This window comes from Cyanistes caeruleus, chromosome 5, assembly GCF_971803275.1.
Source record: "Cyanistes caeruleus chromosome 5, bCyaCae1.hap1.1, whole genome shotgun sequence".
Lineage (NCBI taxonomy): Eukaryota > Metazoa > Chordata > Aves > Passeriformes > Paridae > Cyanistes > Cyanistes caeruleus.
In genome coordinates this window covers 22,868,007-22,885,475 of record NC_141705.1, presented here as the reverse complement: position 1 = coordinate 22,885,475, position 17,469 = coordinate 22,868,007, and the positions used below count along the sequence as shown (strand labels likewise).

General features: G+C 38.0%; 2 protein-coding genes across 7 annotated transcripts in view; one reads left to right on the top strand and one right to left on the bottom strand.

Annotated features, from left to right (window-relative positions):
- RFC1 (replication factor C subunit 1) overlaps window positions 1-5,039 on the top strand; it is a 32,961-nt gene extending 27,922 nt beyond the window's left edge. For both annotated transcript variants that reach the window (XM_086888523.1, XM_086888524.1), the window contains exons 18-25: window positions 102-197; window positions 357-455; window positions 888-1,042; window positions 1,145-1,262; window positions 2,177-2,322; window positions 2,595-2,808; window positions 3,823-4,014; window positions 4,523-5,039. In XM_086888523.1, coding sequence (XP_086744649.1) covers window positions 102-197; window positions 357-455; window positions 888-1,042; window positions 1,145-1,262; window positions 2,177-2,322; window positions 2,595-2,808; window positions 3,823-4,014; window positions 4,523-4,624 — 1,122 coding nt within the window. In that variant the 3' untranslated portion in view covers window positions 4,625-5,039. The remainder of the gene's footprint in view (window positions 1-101; window positions 198-356; window positions 456-887; window positions 1,043-1,144; window positions 1,263-2,176; window positions 2,323-2,594; window positions 2,809-3,822; window positions 4,015-4,522) is intronic.
- Window positions 5,040-5,247: 208 nt separating this feature from the next.
- Window positions 5,248-17,469, bottom strand: part of WDR19 (WD repeat domain 19) — a 40,057-nt gene continuing 27,835 nt past the window's right edge. For 3 of the 5 annotated variants that reach the window (XM_086888517.1, XM_086888519.1, XM_086888520.1), the window contains exons 30-37: window positions 14,545-14,641; window positions 11,824-11,948; window positions 11,095-11,176; window positions 10,353-10,503; window positions 8,895-9,018; window positions 7,121-7,197; window positions 6,344-6,464; window positions 5,248-5,575 (exon numbers count right to left, since the gene is read on the bottom strand). In XM_086888517.1, the coding sequence (XP_086744643.1) occupies window positions 6,350-6,464; window positions 7,121-7,197; window positions 8,895-9,018; window positions 10,353-10,503; window positions 11,095-11,176; window positions 11,824-11,948; window positions 14,545-14,641 (771 nt within the window). In that variant the 3' untranslated portion in view covers window positions 5,248-5,575; window positions 6,344-6,349. Of the gene's footprint in view, window positions 5,899-6,343; window positions 6,465-7,120; window positions 7,198-8,894; window positions 9,019-10,352; window positions 10,504-11,094; window positions 11,177-11,823; window positions 11,949-14,544; window positions 14,642-17,469 lie in introns of all 5 variants that reach the window. The other 2 variants (XM_086888518.1, XM_086888521.1) reach the window with 1 other exon arrangement.

Below are 17,469 nucleotides of genomic sequence, written 5' to 3'. Positions count from 1 at the left end.
AGAAAAATATGCAGTGCTCTTTTATAGATGTGCCAGTATGTTCTGCTGGGGGAAGAATTCATAGGGATTCTCTAGTGACAGTTTCTCAATTGTGATTACAGGGTGCCATGATGTCTATTGCATTTAAAGAAGGTTTAAAAATTCCCCCACCTGCTATGCAAGAGATAATCCTGGCAGCAAACCAGGACATCAGACAGGTTGGTACCCATTCAGCATCAGTGACCATTCAGATAGATTATGTACATTGACTTCAAAGTATTTGAACAGTATTTTTATGTATCAAGATCAGGCTGTTACTGCTGGAGTCTTCCATTTAAATTCTATTATGCTACCATATTGTAAATTTTTTTCTTTAGGTTTTACATAATCTTAATATGTGGTGTGCAAAAGACAAATCACTGACTTATGATGAGGCTAAAACTGATGCCAGCAGAGCCAAAAAGGACATCAAACTGGTAAGTGTCAAATACTGGATTGGCTTATACTGTCATGTTCTGATATAATCACTAGGTTTTATAAGCATCTTTTGAACTGAAGCACTGAATAAAGCCTAGCTGCCAAGAGCTGTCACATTTTCTCCAAATAGTTGAAGAGTAGTACATCAAGGACTGAGTATATATTTTGACATACTGGTCTCTTATGTAAGATGCAATTATGAAGCTCATACTTCCCATCCTTTGTTCTCTATTTAGGAAATAATTCTCTTAATATCAAAAATAAAATGCATTTCTTAAAACTAGTAAAGTTCTAGGGTGGAAATACTGAATCTGGAGCTTGTACTGATAAACCAGGATACTCCTGGACACTAATTTTGTTGATACTGTGCTGTGTCTTACTGTTTGTGTTGACTTTGTAGCCGCTGACTTCTTGAAATGTCATTTTTTTAGGGTCCTTTTGATGTTGTCCGGAAGGTTTTTGCTGCTGGAGAGGAGGCTGCTCGTATGTCTCTTATAGACAAATCAGATCTTTTCTTCCATGATTATTCACTAGCACCTCTCTTTGTCCAGGAGAATTATGTGCATGTGAAACCAGCTGCTGCTGGGTGAGTTACTCCAAACACTAAACTGAAATAGGCTTTTGTATCAGAGAGGTTGTATCTGGGTATTTCTGATTTCTAACAAAGTCAACTTCATTTTTTTTCCAGAGGTAATTTAAAAAAGCACTTGGTGCTCTTGAGTAGAGCAGCTGATAGTATATGTGATGGTGATATAGTGGACAGGCAGATTCGTAGCAAGCAGAATTGGAATCTTCTTCCAACACAGGTGAGCACTTAACACTCATTTTATGTTCTTTTAAGAGGTGTCCAGTGTAAAAGGTGGATCTGTGGAAACTGGTGTTTCAGTATAATTATATGATCTTTATAGTTCGTGCTTCATGTAGTATTCTCTGTTCCACTGGTGATCAGAAGAGTTTCCCATATCCATATTGTTGAGCCCATGCTGCAACATGAAATTGAAGTCTTCTGAAACTTGGAAAAGTTGGACTGTCACAAAGCATAGAAGCACATGGTTGATATTACTCGTGCTGTTACAAGCCTGCTCTGTCCTTCCTCTCACCAGGGCAGGATTTCTCCCAAAGCATAGAGGACTGAAGCTTGGTCACTGTACTTCTTTTAATGCTCACTCACAAGACTTGTGCTTAAAAGGATTATGGCTGGCATCAGAAAATGCTTTGTAGGTGAAACTGGAAGGCACCTCTGGAGGTTATCTAGTTCACCCCCTTGCGCAGTACAGGTCCAAAGAGCTGAATTGCCTAGGAACACAGATGACTTGACATAGATTCGCAGTGTTCTTTGTAAATGTCTCCTTCACCATCTCTTTTTGTTGGAGATCACTTTTTTGTGTGAAGTCAGCTATTTGTCTGACTGCACTCTAAACTGGACATGAGAAAAGGCTATGTTTTGGGGTTAGGTGTTTTGGTTTTTTTGTTTTGAAACCCAGATAATTTCACAGATATTTTAGAACACGGTAATGAACAGGGTGGCACAAGGGGTGAAGCTGTAACCCAATAGGGATTGACCAGAAATAAGCAATTGAGAGAGTTCTCTTAACATAAACTGTTTCCACTGTGGCCCTGTGTTGACTACCCCTGTTCCCTGGGGCTGTGCAGGGCAGTGTGTCATGGTGTCTGTGAGACTTTCAGTGATTTGAGTTTGGCATGTGTGTTACTTTTTCAGGCTATTTATGCAAGTGTTCTCCCAGGGGAGCTGATGAGGGGTTACATGTCCCAGTTTCCTGTCTTTCCCAGCTGGCTGGGGAAATTTTCATCTACAGGCAAACATGATCGTATCATTCAAGAACTGGCAATGCACATGAGTCTCAGGTAATACTGACATTCCTTTCTTTTTTCCCCCGAAGTTTTTTCTCAGGGATGTGTTTCCCCAGACTGTTTGGTGTTCAAATACCTTGCATTGGCTATTCCCTAATGCAGGTATGGCAAAAGGAAGGGCACAGTACAACTTGTAGTTTGCTTTTAAGGCAGCCAGTTGTTGATTTGCTGAGGGCCTCCTCACCAATTTGTTCTTGTCTGTAGAAGTCAGTGATGCTGGTTGGACAGATTTACTTACTCAATACTTTATTTTCAATTTGACAAAGAACTCAGACATGCAAGAGGACAGTAAATATGGAATATTTGTCATATTTGCGAGATGCACTTGTCCAGCCCTTGAAAGACTTTGGAGCAGATGGTGTACAACAAGCTATAACATTTATGGATTCTTACTGCTTGATGAAAGAAGATGTTGAAAATATCATGGAAATAAGCACGTGGGGAGGCAAACCCAGTCCTTTTTCAAAGCTGGATCCCAAGGTAAAATTGACCAGTGAATTTGTTTTCTTCCATATCTTAAAAAAACCAATCCTGGAATAATTGCTATGGTATGGATATGCTTTGGAAAGGTTGAAGTTGGTGCACCAGTTTAACCATAATTGATAGTAGGCTTTGTGAATCAGCTGTCAAACACCACTAAAAATTCAGGGCTAAGTCCTAAAAGATAGTCAGGCTCTGCTTCACTCAGGAGTCTTACTCTTTCTGTTCTTGGTGTAAAGGATTATTGGGAGTCAGTTGTGTCCTGGATATAGAAGGAGAACGCAGAAAGGACAGAGAAAGATGGTATCTTTGTACAAGCAAGCTCTGGCTGCAAGATCTGTGTCCTTCAGGCACAGCCCTGCCTTTCTTATCCTGCAAATGAGGAGGGACACATGGCTGCCTGTGTTACAGAGCAGGCCCTGCATTCAGAGGCTGCCTTGCAGCTTGCACCTTTCCCAGTCCTGTTAGACAGAACTGCCAAGCCTGGGTGCTTTGTGTACTGCTCCTCCGGTGTCCAGCTACTGCATTCCAGTGCTTGGGACCCTCACCTGGTACAAGGTGAGCTCATGTTGCTTTTACGGACTAGGCAGATGTGGTCTGAACCATGATCTCCCTCATCCAGGTCAGGTGCTCACAGAGAAGAACCTACTGGCAACTAAACCTACACTACCATCAGGTGTTTCCCCTAGTCTGAATATGCTGCTTAGTCTGGCAAGTGTACAGTGCTGCTGAAGGGGGCTCTGGTGTGACTGAGCTGAAATTATTGCAGGCTGAAGCAAGAAGCATCTGAAGATGCACACATTATTGAGGATTATGTGGGACTTGTTTAAAATGAGCCTTCACCATACAGTTCTTAAATGCTTTCTGTGTCCTTTTGAGAGAGTGTTGTCTTCTATGTATCTTTGATCACATCTTTCCAAAGGAAAGTTGATGTGCAATCTCTCAGTAAGTGGGTTAGCTAACAGTCTACCCTTCCTAAACTGATACTCAGTTTCCTTCCTTCCACCCTGGCAGGTCAAAGCAGCTTTTACTCGTGCCTACAACAAAGAGGCACATCTGACTCCGTATTCACTTAGTTCTGTCAAGGCATCTAAAAGGCAGTCAGGATCTGCAGCGACCTTAGATCTGAGTGAAGACTTGAATGTGGAAGAGATCCAATCTGATGAGGATGAGCAGGATACTGTTGACAGTGATGCAATGATTAAGGTGATTTAATTTCCTAAGTATTAAACCACCCCACTGAAGTATTGGGGCTTTTAGTGTTGTTTGTTTTTAGTTATCTTTCTGTGACTTTTAACACCACCTTAATGAATTAAGAAAAACAGTTGTAGTAGGTATTAAATAATCTCTCAACTTTTAAATTTTTAACTGGCGGTAATGTGTAAAACTCTTGGACCAAAGTGAGACATCAATCTAAATCTATGAGTTCCACATCCAGTTCTAAAATTTAGTAATATTTCAAGTGTGAGGATGGTGCCTGTGGTTACTACAGATGACAATTCTAGTTATACCTTTGTAGGTATCACCAAATGGGGAACTGCGGTCAGCCCTTAAGACTAAATATTGTAGTCTGTACTCTCTGTGGCATTTAGAAACTTCACATCTGAAAGGGGAGGGAAAGAGATGGCTTTTTCCTTAACAGTGACTACATTTTGACTTAAATTTTGTCAGGTTGCAGCTGGATTTTAAACTGTCTGTATATTTCTGTTTGTAGCAAAAAAAGGTGAAGTCTTCCAAGCTGCCAAAAAGAGAGAAAAATGAAGAAACAACAAAAAAAGAAGGAAAAAGAAAACAGAAAACTAGACATTTAGAATAAAATCTTGCTTTGGACACAGCTTTGCTTATCTAACTTCTGCCAGGAACATGAAACAGATCCAGTGCTGCTGGGAAAGTAGAACCAGTGCATTGAAAATGTTCCTCTTATAGAGGTGCTGTAGCTCTTGTGCTCTTATGCAATGCCCTGCTGTGCTTACTCTTGACATGGTACATGTTACAAGCTATAACTGTCCTTGTGCAACAGACACCAGGTGCATGAACATGCTGAAAATGTTCTGCTGAGTCTTCCTAGGACTTCACTGTTTTTTTTTTATATATAAATCCCCTGACATTATGTGGTGAAGTCTTGTAAATAGTACATGATGCAAAAACCCCATACATAAATGACCTATTTGTACATTACAGAAATTAAGCAGTATATACTACAATAAAATGTTTCACAGGCCTCTTTTAAAGCTTTGGTTAAGTTCCTAGAGTGTTGTGTCCTGTCTCCCACCTTTATTCCAGTTTTGTCTTTCCTTCACGTACATGATGTGGCATTTTTCTTTCCTACAACTTCCCTTTTGTTCAGAGACACAGAAAAGCAGTGAGGGATTTGCTTCCAATACTTGAGTAGCCTGTACTTGAACAAGTTATATCTTTAATCAAAACCAGAAAGGAATATTTAAAGAGTAAAAAATCTTTAATTAAAAATATTTGAAACAGTTCAGAACTGATAATGAGGAACAGTAGGGCGGTGGTTTTCTTCCTGCTACTCACATTCTAAAGCTGGCCCTGTGTTTTGTCTTTGGTGCAGATAAAATGCAGATTTTGTTTGTAGTAATTATCAGTTTTATTACTATAATAAACTAAAGTACAAAATTTATCAAAAGCTAAATAGTTACAGATATCACAAAATAGAAGTGACATGGCTGTTATTAGGCCTTTCTGGGGAAGAGATGTGTGAAGTAGGGATAGAGCTTTCCTTGCTGCTTTGCCAGCCAACACAAACCTGGAAATAAACAGAGGTGGTTAATTATATTCTCAGATACACTGTGATAGCAGATCAGGAAAAATAAAATCTACTAAAACTTCCCCAAAAGAATTTTAATGCGTTACTCTGACCTACAGGTGAGTTTTCACATATTTGCAATAGCAAATTTGCCCTGAACTTATTAACACTGAGGAACACTATTACCTCATTTTTAGTTACCATTTAAAAAAAAAACAAACAACAAAGTTCTGGATCCAAGTCTTTGGTATAGAGGCATGCTCTCGTTCTTTGAAGTATAAGTATTTCAGGCCAATACTTGTTACTGTTATCCTGGATAGATTCTGTTAAATAGGAAAGATCATGTAACATGCACTTTAGATTTGCTTCTTCCACTTAGTACCCCTCTTGCTTTCTCTCCCTCTCTCCCCATACTTAAACCCATGCTGGAAGATCTGGAGATTTTTAGATGATGCTGAGATCTTCAAACCATTCTCGGTGCTACTCAGGCACACCTGGTGTTCAGGAACATGTTCCAAACCAGAACAGCTTCTGGATGTTAATGTGGTCATAGGGGTAATCTGAGTTAAAGCCCAATTTAACAGGTTAATTGCAGTAGCAAAACCTACTGGGGTTTGCATGCCTGAAGGCAAATATGTGATAGAACTGGGTCTCAAATAATCTGAGGCATTGACCCAGGCTGTAAGTTAAGATTCCTTACTGGGAAAAACTCCCAGAGGCATGTAGAATGAACCCTGTTAAGTGAAGAGTACAGACTCGAGGACATACCTGAATTTATTGGTCCTCATCTTCTAGTTTGAGGTACTCTGTACAGTCATTTATTTTCTTAAGATCAGCAATGTTAATCCGTTCAGAACACATGGGACACACGTTTTCAGTCTGTAACATGCTGTTTTAAAGGAAGGGTAACTGGTTAAAAACTAACATTTTTCAAAGGAAGTTGGGCCTGAGGCACAAAGCCTAGAGCAGGGTTCTGACCAGTGCTATGTAACAAGTGCAGGACAGAGCAATGGCTGCTTCTGTCTACATTTTCAACATTTGAGAACTACACCACACCAGGAAGGCTGCTGTTTGCAGCATTTAAATGTGTAACAAAGGAGGTTTTAGCATCAGAGATTCTGACACTCGAAGAGAGCTATCCCATCCTGTTGTCACATGTGATTATGAGGGACAAGATGTTTTTGCTGTGGTAGTCTGTACCCAACTTTGTGTGCATTTTGTTTGTTTTGGTGATTGCTGGTGTTTCTGCCCCCATATCAGGCCTTCTTGGACAGAGCTGAGAACTCACACAAGCTCACCATCCATCTTCATTACTGTTGGAGCCCTGCATCACTGGGGGTGATCACCAATTCTTTATCAATCCTATTGTTTTGGTCAACCTTGAAGCAATGTTCTGTGTCTTAGGTGCAACTTCCAAGTAAGGGTAATTCCTCTTTCACCCAGCCCAACTGTAACATGTTTTTAGTACCAAATGATCCAATAGCTGCTGAAATATGAACAAACATCAGAATACTGCAATAGGAAAAAGAAAAAATCTCAATTTACCTTTTGAATTCTGAGTAGAGGGCAGGAAAGTCACAATGTGGGCAAACTGTCCAGTCATCACGTACCATGTGCCGACCCTGCACACAAAAACTGCAGGTAACAAAGGGGCAAGTGCTGCCTGGCTACAGAGAGCATTTTCTTTAGGACCTGTTATGAAAAAGTCTCACCACCAGAGTTCTAAGATCTTGAATTAAAAGCCCCATGCATGTGTTACTGTAGTTTGATTACTGTGTAAATTCTGTAACTAGGAAAGGAGCTGTCAGAGATGCAGTGTTATAATTTGCATTCCTCTTTTGAAAATGGAAATCTAAGAATATACTGAATTACAGTATTTAAAATTCTTTTAGTTTGGCAATCTTGGAATGCTGTCTGTAGATCTGTATCCAGAGCTGCACCTAAATCTGCTGGCATTTTTGGTGTTGTATATGACATACTAAAAATTCCTCCAAAGCCACAGCACCTGAGCTGAGAAGGTCACATTCAGCATTCAGTTTTATGAGCCTGCCTGGCCTTTGCCTCTTTACATTTTCTCTTTTTTGCTACAGTTTACTTTCGACAGAAGGAATTTGTAAGTACCTTTTCAATACTATAAAAACACAGCAGCACCTTGAACTGTACCAAGAGATTTATGTTCTAATACAATATGCAACAGCAGACTGTTTTGACATTGACTCAAATTAGGTATTTGAAAATGCCACAGTCCTAATGTCTACAAACACCTGTGACATAAACTGTGGCCAAGATGGAGCCTAAATAAATACTGTGTAACATACATTAACATGTACATTATGTTTGGCTCATAAAGCTATATTTAAGCCCCTTTGTTTTCCTGAAGATATCAAAGTGTAACTGTTATCTTATTCTGCTAAACCAATAGAGCAAAAAGAGCCCCACACAATGGATATTATTTTTTTTGGTGAGACTTAGTTAGTTTTAATAAAGAATGTTAACTCTAACATTGGTTTCCTGTTTCAAGTAAGTTCTCTTTTTTTCTCCTGCAATTTTAGCATGGCAATTCACATGAACCCAGTAAAAATTGTGTTAGTTGCACAGTAGCTATACAGTAAATTCCCCTGGGAATGTGTGCCATCCTTAGCTTTTCAGTACACTCTAAAGAAACAAAAAGTGTTAGAACTTCTCATTTCTGTAAGGATGAGTATAAGAAATGCTGAGGTCACTGTCTGAACCATTAGTATTGCATGTGCTTTAAAATTCCCCAAATCAGATTTTTGAAGTTTTGCTGTCTTTTTTTTTTTTCAGTTGGTCAGTTTGCTTTTTTAATTTTTTTTTTTTTAATTTGAATTCTTGGTTGCTTAGGGGAGAAGAGCTGTGCACTCCACAAGCTCCTGTACATGGAAAAGGAAAAGGGGACTTCTGTTAGTTCTTTGAGCACTAGAGCCCCATGGCAAATGGCTGAGCTAGGAAGGCATCAGCAGCACCAGCCTGTTCTCCCAAGTGCACCAACTACACCAAATGCATGTGCTGGGGATTGCTGGTGCTGCACCTGCCTTCTTCGGAAGCTGAAGTCTCCCAGAATGACTTTCCGAATTTACTGGCACTCACAAGTGCCTGCTACTTGTAGGTGGCAAGTGAGGATGCTATGATAGTCAAAGACAAAAAGAAATTTGGCAACGGATTAGAAAAACCCATAAATGCATAAAAATCTCTAGCTTGGATCTACTAGCAAACTGAAGAAGTTCAAATGAACTTATTTTAGAAGGGAAAGCAGCTTTGCCTTTACTCTCACAGTGCAGAAAGCACAGCAGACACTCACAGTTGCAATGCAGTATGGAAGGTTGTTTTTACAGCTGGGACACAGAAGTTCACATTCTGGGAGCTGGAAGGCACAGTAGGGACAGGCTGTTGTTGGCTCTTCTCTCTCAGATGTGTCCCGACGTCTAAAATATAGATACAGCTGTGACTAAAACCCTCAAGCTGTTTGAACTTAACAAAGCTGTTTTATAAGGTATTTGATATTTAGCAAGTGTCTTTCCTTTGAGCTACTTGCATAGTTCCAACTGCTATTTTACATTCTATCAGCTCCTTCCTTTAACTGTCACCCAAGTTTCATCACAATTATGTCAACTCAGAAACAGGTTAACTTCCATTTAATTAGAAGCACCACCACCTTTTAAAAGGTGTAACAGATCCTAATACTTTATAACACTTCAAAATACAGGGTCTATATGTATTGACTATAAGGCTGTGGTTTCTTTGTTTCAGAGTTTTTTGGCAGGACTACAAAAACGGGAGTAACAAAAAACTGGCTTTCTGGTAGGATTATACAGCTTCTAACTGCCTCCAAAAAGGCTGTAAGAAGAGTTTCAGAGAAACATGATAAAAACCAGTATCATAGAAGAAGCTAATTAAGCTGAGACTCTTCAAGTCCTGAAAATATGTAACTGACAGAAGGGGAATAAATAAAACATGGAGATGTTTAAAATCATGAATGAAACAGAAAAGGTAGATCTCTCCCAAGAGGAAAACTATGAGGCATCACCTTAAAGTAGCTACAGACCAGTCCTGATACAATGGAACTTATAGTCAACTGTCATTAAATATTTACATGACTTTGGGCAGACCGATTGGATAAGCTCATGGAGAGCTTAGAGACTTTAGGTATTTAATAAAGAAATACCTAAACCACTCGTATGAGCTCAGCAAGTCCTTGAGTCTTGGTTAGAGACTAGTAGAATAAAAGACGAAAGTGTTACATACGTGTGCCCTGCTCTTCTACAATTACCTATGCTTTCTCCTCTGGCAGAAAATATTGACTAGGATCAAAACAAAACTTCAGATAAGGAAGAAAATGTCAGGAATTCATATATTTTATTTGCCTTCCAATTCTTTTTTATCTTAGCCATTTAGCTGTTTAAATCATGCAAGAACACAATGCTGCTGCTGTAGTAGCCAACAGTTTGGCTGTGGATTCTCAATTAGAAACCAGCTAAACCTGTGTCACTGCACTTGTGTCTGCATGGAGAAGATGGAAAACGCTATCACTGGTTAGGAAGCATTTTAAATGCACATTGCATTTAAGCAATGCAATTGCATTTAAGGCTTATCACCTTCAAAGGAAGTCTTTAATTCTCAAAGAAGGGTGGGAAATGGTTCTTAGCCTTTCAAATATAAGAGAGTGAAATAATATGAAAGCAGTCTACAGGCTTTTTGAGCAAAAACAGCATTGCAAATAAAGCCTTGAAGTTCTGTGGATTTGATTAACATCACTCACCTGACCATTGTTTCAATTTTCTTTTTGTATTTTGGATCTATTTTACTCCGATACTCAGGTCTCATCAACATAGCAGCAAAACTGAAGGCTGAGTTTTTCAATCCTGCTCGGTGACACTCAATCACAGCTGAAGTCAAAATTGGCACAATATCTGTAATAGAATGAAACAATGATGTCAAATATTTATTTACCAGTATTAATGTTTAAAACCTTTGAGCTTATACAACTAAAAAAGCATTGATGAAAAAAGACTATTTTTCTTCTTTGTCATGGTACACAGTTGCACAGTTTGGGCCATTCCTGGAACCATATACAAGAAAAACATGATTTCACCACGCACTGCCCCACACTCCTGAAGCTCAGCATGACAGCAGGAGAAATTTTAACCATTTCTCTCAATCTGGTCTGCACTCTTTAAAGCCTACCTTTTTAGTGTACATTTTTCATGCACCCAAAAATAATTTTTTGGAAAGATCAATTAAAATTTTGTGATTAAGTCCCAGAACCAGTGAGCTCATTACACACAATCCAGTTGAGGCTGCTCAGTACTGCAGTAATGTGAGGACAGATTAAAGTTCTGGTGAGGATTCCACTCTGGAGGCTGTGTATGGAAGAGCTGCCCAGAGGAAGATGCAAGCACACTGTGTAGTTACACTCTGCACAGGGGAGGATGAATCTTGCAGTGCAGTACTGACTAATGAGTTGCTCTGCAGAGCACAGCTCCTCTGCGGTCAGCACTTACGTGATGGGAACTTGCTGATGTTGTTGGCTACACGTATTAGCATCCGTGCTCCCTTCATGTGATCACCACGTTTCACGTGAATCTGGAATGCAGCAAAAAAACCACATTTACTGCAGCCATTGGAGACTAATTCCTGCAGCCTGCTCTTGGCATTCATTCATTTTGCTGGGTGCTGCTTCATGAAACTGAGAAGAGTTGTACTACAGAATGGACCAGAGACCTCATCCTGGCTCTTCCTCAGTCTTTCCAGCCTTCAGCCCACCACCTGCAGCTCTTGCCTCACTGCTGGTGAGAGAGGAAGGCCAAAGCTGGCTGTAGGAATGGATATCCTGATGGGCATCCATGGGTTAACTAACAGAAATCATTGAGCCCCTGCTTAACTTCATTTATAGAAAAGCAGTGATCTACTTATGGATAATAACCTCAAATACAACAACAATAATAATAATAAATAGTTGTACTAGTAACATAGTCTTTATAAGCATGAATGCAAAACAAGAAGCCATATGTAATATTCAATTGTTCAGTATTTTAAAAAAGAATATGCTACTCAAATAGGCAGAAACAACTATGGATTGTCCTCCTGAAGCTTGCTGTTAGCATGCACTTGGGTTCTGTGATACAATCTATATGACAATACAATTTATGTATACAGAGCGTCCATACATACAGTACAATAAATTAGACACTGTGCAACTTACACATTAATTCAATTTCCCAGTTCCTTACCTTCACTAAAATATAGCTGTGTAGAATCATAAGGTTTGTAGCCATCTCAGAAGAGATTTTAATCTTCTGGGTCTTTAACTCTGAATACATACTGAAAAGAACATCACGTGCATTTCGATAGTTTCCTTAAGGAAAAAAACCCAACAATTAACAGTAAATTTAATTTTTTATAACAATATCTTTACTAATGACATATAGAGAAGCTGAAGTTATGTTGATCCTTTGATTAAACCATTGCATGACAATTTCTTTGGAAAGCCACAAGCAGTTGCTTATCACAGTATCCTAAACAATATCAGCCAGGAAGTTAAAAAAAAGTTTACACTGGGAGAAGTCATCTAAACAGTAGCAAAATGTGTATGATGGCAATTTAATATAATGAACTTTAAAAGTGGAAAATGTTTTTAGAGCATTTAAATTTTTATTTTTTTTTTGTTCTTCACTGTTAGATATTCAAAAGCTACTTTTTAAATGTTAATTTAGCATACTTTCACTTGATCATTTGCTTTGGCCATAACTTGCCTCTGCAACCAAACCAACCCAAAACCTGTCAAAGAATAGTTAAAATTTGAATGTTACTTCACTAGGTTATACTGCTTCAAGGTTACTATCGAGGATTGTCCTGAAACCCCAGTATTTCATTAAATTATTAATGTAGCTGAAATCAAGTATTGTTTTGCAATTAGTCTATTAGTTGTTTTTTTCTTGTTTTGTTTTGCTGGTTGTTTTGGGATTTTTTAGAGGCTGAGAAAGTCATACTCTTCACAGCTAGAGGCATTTAAAGGAAATTCTAGTTATTTCAGCAAACATTTTCCTTTGCCTCCCTATATTTCTCTATCAGCAGATGTTTTTACAGAGCAATTTGTAATATTTTGTTATACACTACAATTGAATCAAACTGTGAAATTTATGTGAGACAGCTAAGTATCACTTCAGAATTAGTTGCTACAAACAACATTGTTCTTTTATATTGTATTACTGACTCTCAGTATAATAAAGTCTTAAAATCATGTGATTACCTAAATCAGCTTCATGGAAAACTGCACTAAAAATGCCATACCCAAAGAAAATACCAAACAGTATGACTTAAATATTATTTCTGGATGGATTTTAAAGGAAAGAATAAACTATATTGGTGCAAATTTCACAATCAAGCTCACTGACATCTGCTGAAGGAAGAGGGGGCTGATGTAAAACTTCCTTTCCAGAAGAAACATTGGTGCTTTTAATGAGACAAGCATTGTGTTTCTTATTACACTGTTGCAGAACACATTTATACTGCTAGGGAATATGAAATACACTATTGGATACAAGTTTTCAGATTCAGAGAAGCTAGTAAATATTTAAACCCCTGAGCCTTTGCATTTCCTGCTTATATAATTAGCACAAATGCATTATTTGCTACTATGATGGATTGGGAGATTTGCTTGCCAAAGGTTTCAGAGGTTTTTCCACTCCACAGCCGAATGGTGGGGAGCAGCCAAGGAGAGCCCATGAATGTTAATTTGCCTAGGTTATTCCCGAGACTGCTATTTTTCCTTTACAGATTTTTCTTTAACATAACTGAAATGAAAAGCAAGCAGTGGTATGGTAGGGTTGTTGCTGTGGCTACAGAGGAGAGTAAATAATGAACATGGCAGCTATTCTGCTTCTGGCCCTCTGTCTTATTTTTTTTCGTTTCTAACTTTAGCAACCCATTACAAAGGAAAACCAAGCTTAAAGTAAGCATTATTCTGGTCCTTCAACAGAAATCAATTCCTCTGCCCATTCGCCACTGATAAAAGTCAGGTGCTAAGACTAAAGGCTCAGTACCAAATCAGAAACCATATGTAGAAATGGCAATTCTGTGACTTGTAACAGAAAGGTAAAGTCACAGCCTATCTTAATCACTATGTTTACTTGAATGTAATACTTGACTGTAATAAAGAACACAGATATTTTCCACAAGCTTCCTTTCTTCCTGATATTTAATATACACGTGAGAGTCCACAGGTTCTCCCTACTTTCTGTGGAGGCCCAGGGGCCTGGGTTGTCATGCCTCAGCCCTGGAGGGGCAAAAGCAAACGGAAGAGACTCCCCTCTGTACTGGAGTGAGAAAAGGCCTCCCTCCCACGGACCTTTGCATATACATGTAAATAGTTCTCAAGGTTCAATGTTCTACTGGTTCACCAAATTAATGTAATCCCTGTTCCACACCCACTTGCCTTTTATGATTAATCCCATGAATGTTCTCCCATCCCAATTCCTATTGGCCCCAGTTTGCTGCATTGCCCCACCCCATTACCCTCTTGGTTTCCCTGGTCCCTAGCCACGCCTTTGTGCCATGTTCCCTTGTTCTGGTTGGACCCTGACCCTCAGCTCCACCCCTTCACCCTGTATTTAATCCTGTGCCCTCAGCTCATTCTTGTCTTTGGCCCTGGGCCCCTTCAGACATTAAACCCTTTCGGATATCCACACAAGGAGCCATCTCTCACTCCTTTGTCCTTGCCAGTTGGTTCTATTGGTGGTATGCTCTGGACCCTGAAGGTGCAGCCTGCATTCAGGGATTTGTTGTGGCACGTGCCACAACAGCTTTCAAATTCAAAACTGAACTTGAATATATTTTGAAGCACCGTTACAGGTCTTCTCTAAGTATAATCCTACACAATTAACAACACCCTAAGTAGGGTACCTGAGGAGGTAGCATAAGGAATGCCATCACATCAGAGAAAACAGACTTACCTGAACACTGCTCCTCCCTGGCAATTATTATGGCAGTTCTGGCAGCATCTCGGTACTGCTTTAGGGCCATGTACAAGCGGAACAAGTACTTGGCATCCTGAATGAAATCATACAAAAGCAATTAATACTGACCAAATACAAAGCACTGTATTCCCCTTCTTGACTTGCTCATCCCACCACCACATTCTCCAAAGAAAGCAGACAAGCTTGCTTTGTCAGGAGCTCTTTGTATGAACACGCTTCAGCTATGCCAGAATCACCTGAAGGGTTTGGCTGTTGCCCAGGCACAGAACACCCATGCCGAGGGCCAGAGGGAGTCCTGGCAAGTGCTGGCCAAGCCCTGTCAGGAGAGATGCAAAAAGCCACAGACCACTATGCACATGGAGAGCTGTACATAGGGAAACCAAACAACTCCAGCTGTGTGGGCATTTATGGTGTCTGAAAAGAACCCAGGCACTCGTTTTAGAAATAGAAGTCTTGCCAGAAATGCTTAAATTGTGTTACGGACCTAGATGTAAACATTGCTTAGTGTGGATGCAGATGACAAAATCTGACCCCTAATGAATATATTGTTCTGGAACCAGATGGTGGACATCCAAGACAGCTAAAATTTGAAAATTAGGGGACAACCAGCTAATAAGATGCAGAAAATTTATAATTTAAATTAAAATAAATTAAATTTTGTAATTTTTAATTATCAGGTACTTTTGATAATTATTTAACTCAAGAATAGCAAATGTAGCAAACAGTTCACCAAAAAACTGGCAAACTAACAGGAGGAAAATTAGTGAAATAATTAAAAAATAAAACTAAAAACCAAGATGGCAGTATTGTAGAAAACAAACATGAGTTCTATTTTTGCAAGTGTATGCAAATACTAGAAGACTGGTAAAAAAAAAATACCAACAAGAGAAAGAAGAATTGGTCTTTTATAACAAATCAGAGTTGGTTTGGTTTTGAGAAAATCCTCAAGAGATAGTGCCTAAAAACACAAAATAAAATATAGGAATAGGAAAGAAAGAAGAAGTAGATATTAAAAATATTATACTCATTGCTATTAAAGAAGTAGAAAAAAAGAGCGCAATATAAAATGTCCTTGCTTATGTTGAAAAGGAAATATTAAGTGAAAAAAAATTGGGCGAGTGTCACTATTTTGTATCATTAGCAGTGATTTCTAAAATGGGGTCAATAAAAAGTAAAAGCCTGTACATGATAATCTTATAACTAGTAAATTTAGATTAAGTTAAGTTAAATATTGTATATAATGGTATGATTCCAACTTAAACGTAGAATGAAAAAAAAAAAACCAAAACACTGACAACTTTATGGAGAGCTCAACAAAAAAATCCAAACCAAACAATTCCACAATATTAGTAGTAAATCCAAACATTTTAAGTGTGTATACTATGTTAAAATGGTATAAAAATTACTACAACAATAATTATATGAATCAATGTTGTGTTATTCTCTGGAATATTGTGTGGGTTTTGTATGTAAGTCTCAGACAGCAAAAAAAAGCAAAAATTCAAGAGAGCAGATATTAATATTAAATATTAATAAATTAATTAATATTAATAAATTAAAATTAATATTAATTATTAAAAGATATTAAAAAATTCCTTGTAGAGAAGATGACTGCAAAGATTAGCTTGAACTTGAGAAGCAAAGAAAAAATGACAAAATTAAAAAAAATCACAGAAAGAAAAGAGAGAAAGAATTGCACATGGAAAGAAAAAAGAGAAGATAAAATCTTCTTTTTAACTTCAAATATGAGGAAAATCATTAAGTGACCAAAAGGAATTACTGTTAAACTAACAATGGAGCAGAATTTTAAGTAACACATGATCAAAAGGTTGAACATCATGAGAATTGCAACTTAAGAATAATGAAATAGTTATCTGGATAATAAAGTAACTGCAACTACTTATATTAACATATTATTTATCCACTGTAAAGTGCTTCAAAAATCACTATTCCCTTAGTGGGGTAATCCAATAATTAGTAAAAATAGTAGGTTATGACATAATTCTTCCCAATTTCTGACATCACCAAATGGCCACAGATGGCCATTCCACTGATGATTAGCAGAAAGCAGCACTACTTCCCCATCCAGGCTGCTTCTCCCCTCTCTCCTGCTACAGCAGGAAAGGATCTTATCCCAGCATAGACAAGTGGTTTTATATGGTATTTGCCATGTTCGTAATTATATCTGACTTAAATAATACATTTTAAATATTTACTCCCCTCCCCCAAAAGGAAAAAAAAGAAAAAAAAAAAAAAAGTGAAAGTAATTCAAGAAAAATTAGTCCCATGTTTTACTTTTATACTTCTACCTTTAAAGTCAGTAAGTTAAAAAGCAGAAAATGCTGGAAAGTATTTTCTAATACAATACATTTCCTAAGGTCTTTGGAAAATTTATTATTGCAATCTGATTTAATGTTAGATATTAATAATTTTAGTTTAATTTTTCTTTTTAAAATGTGTGTACTCAGAAAATATGCACACAGAAAACAGCAGAACCTTGCTAGTTAACGTTCCCTGAAAGAGCACACATGAAAAATTAAGAATCTTTATATGCTGAAGTTAACAAACACAATAGTTGACTTAATCACACATCTAAGAAATAGTTTATAACTAGTCAGACAATAGTCCAGCAAAATTTTGGTAAGCATAATAATTTTGATAATATGTCACTTCACTAAAATGCCACACAACTGTTGGTTGTGAAAGATTTTAAGCAATCAGCCTGCTGTCAGTGATGATCTGGTGTGAAGATCAATGCTTGAAATGATGAGCAAGTTTCTGCTGCATGGCAACTATTAAATTCACTCTTACTTTCAGCTTTACAAAAATGCCACAACATAGAAGCTTCTATTTTCTAAAAACAATAATATATTACTTGGTAAGTTCAAGAACAGTCTCCAT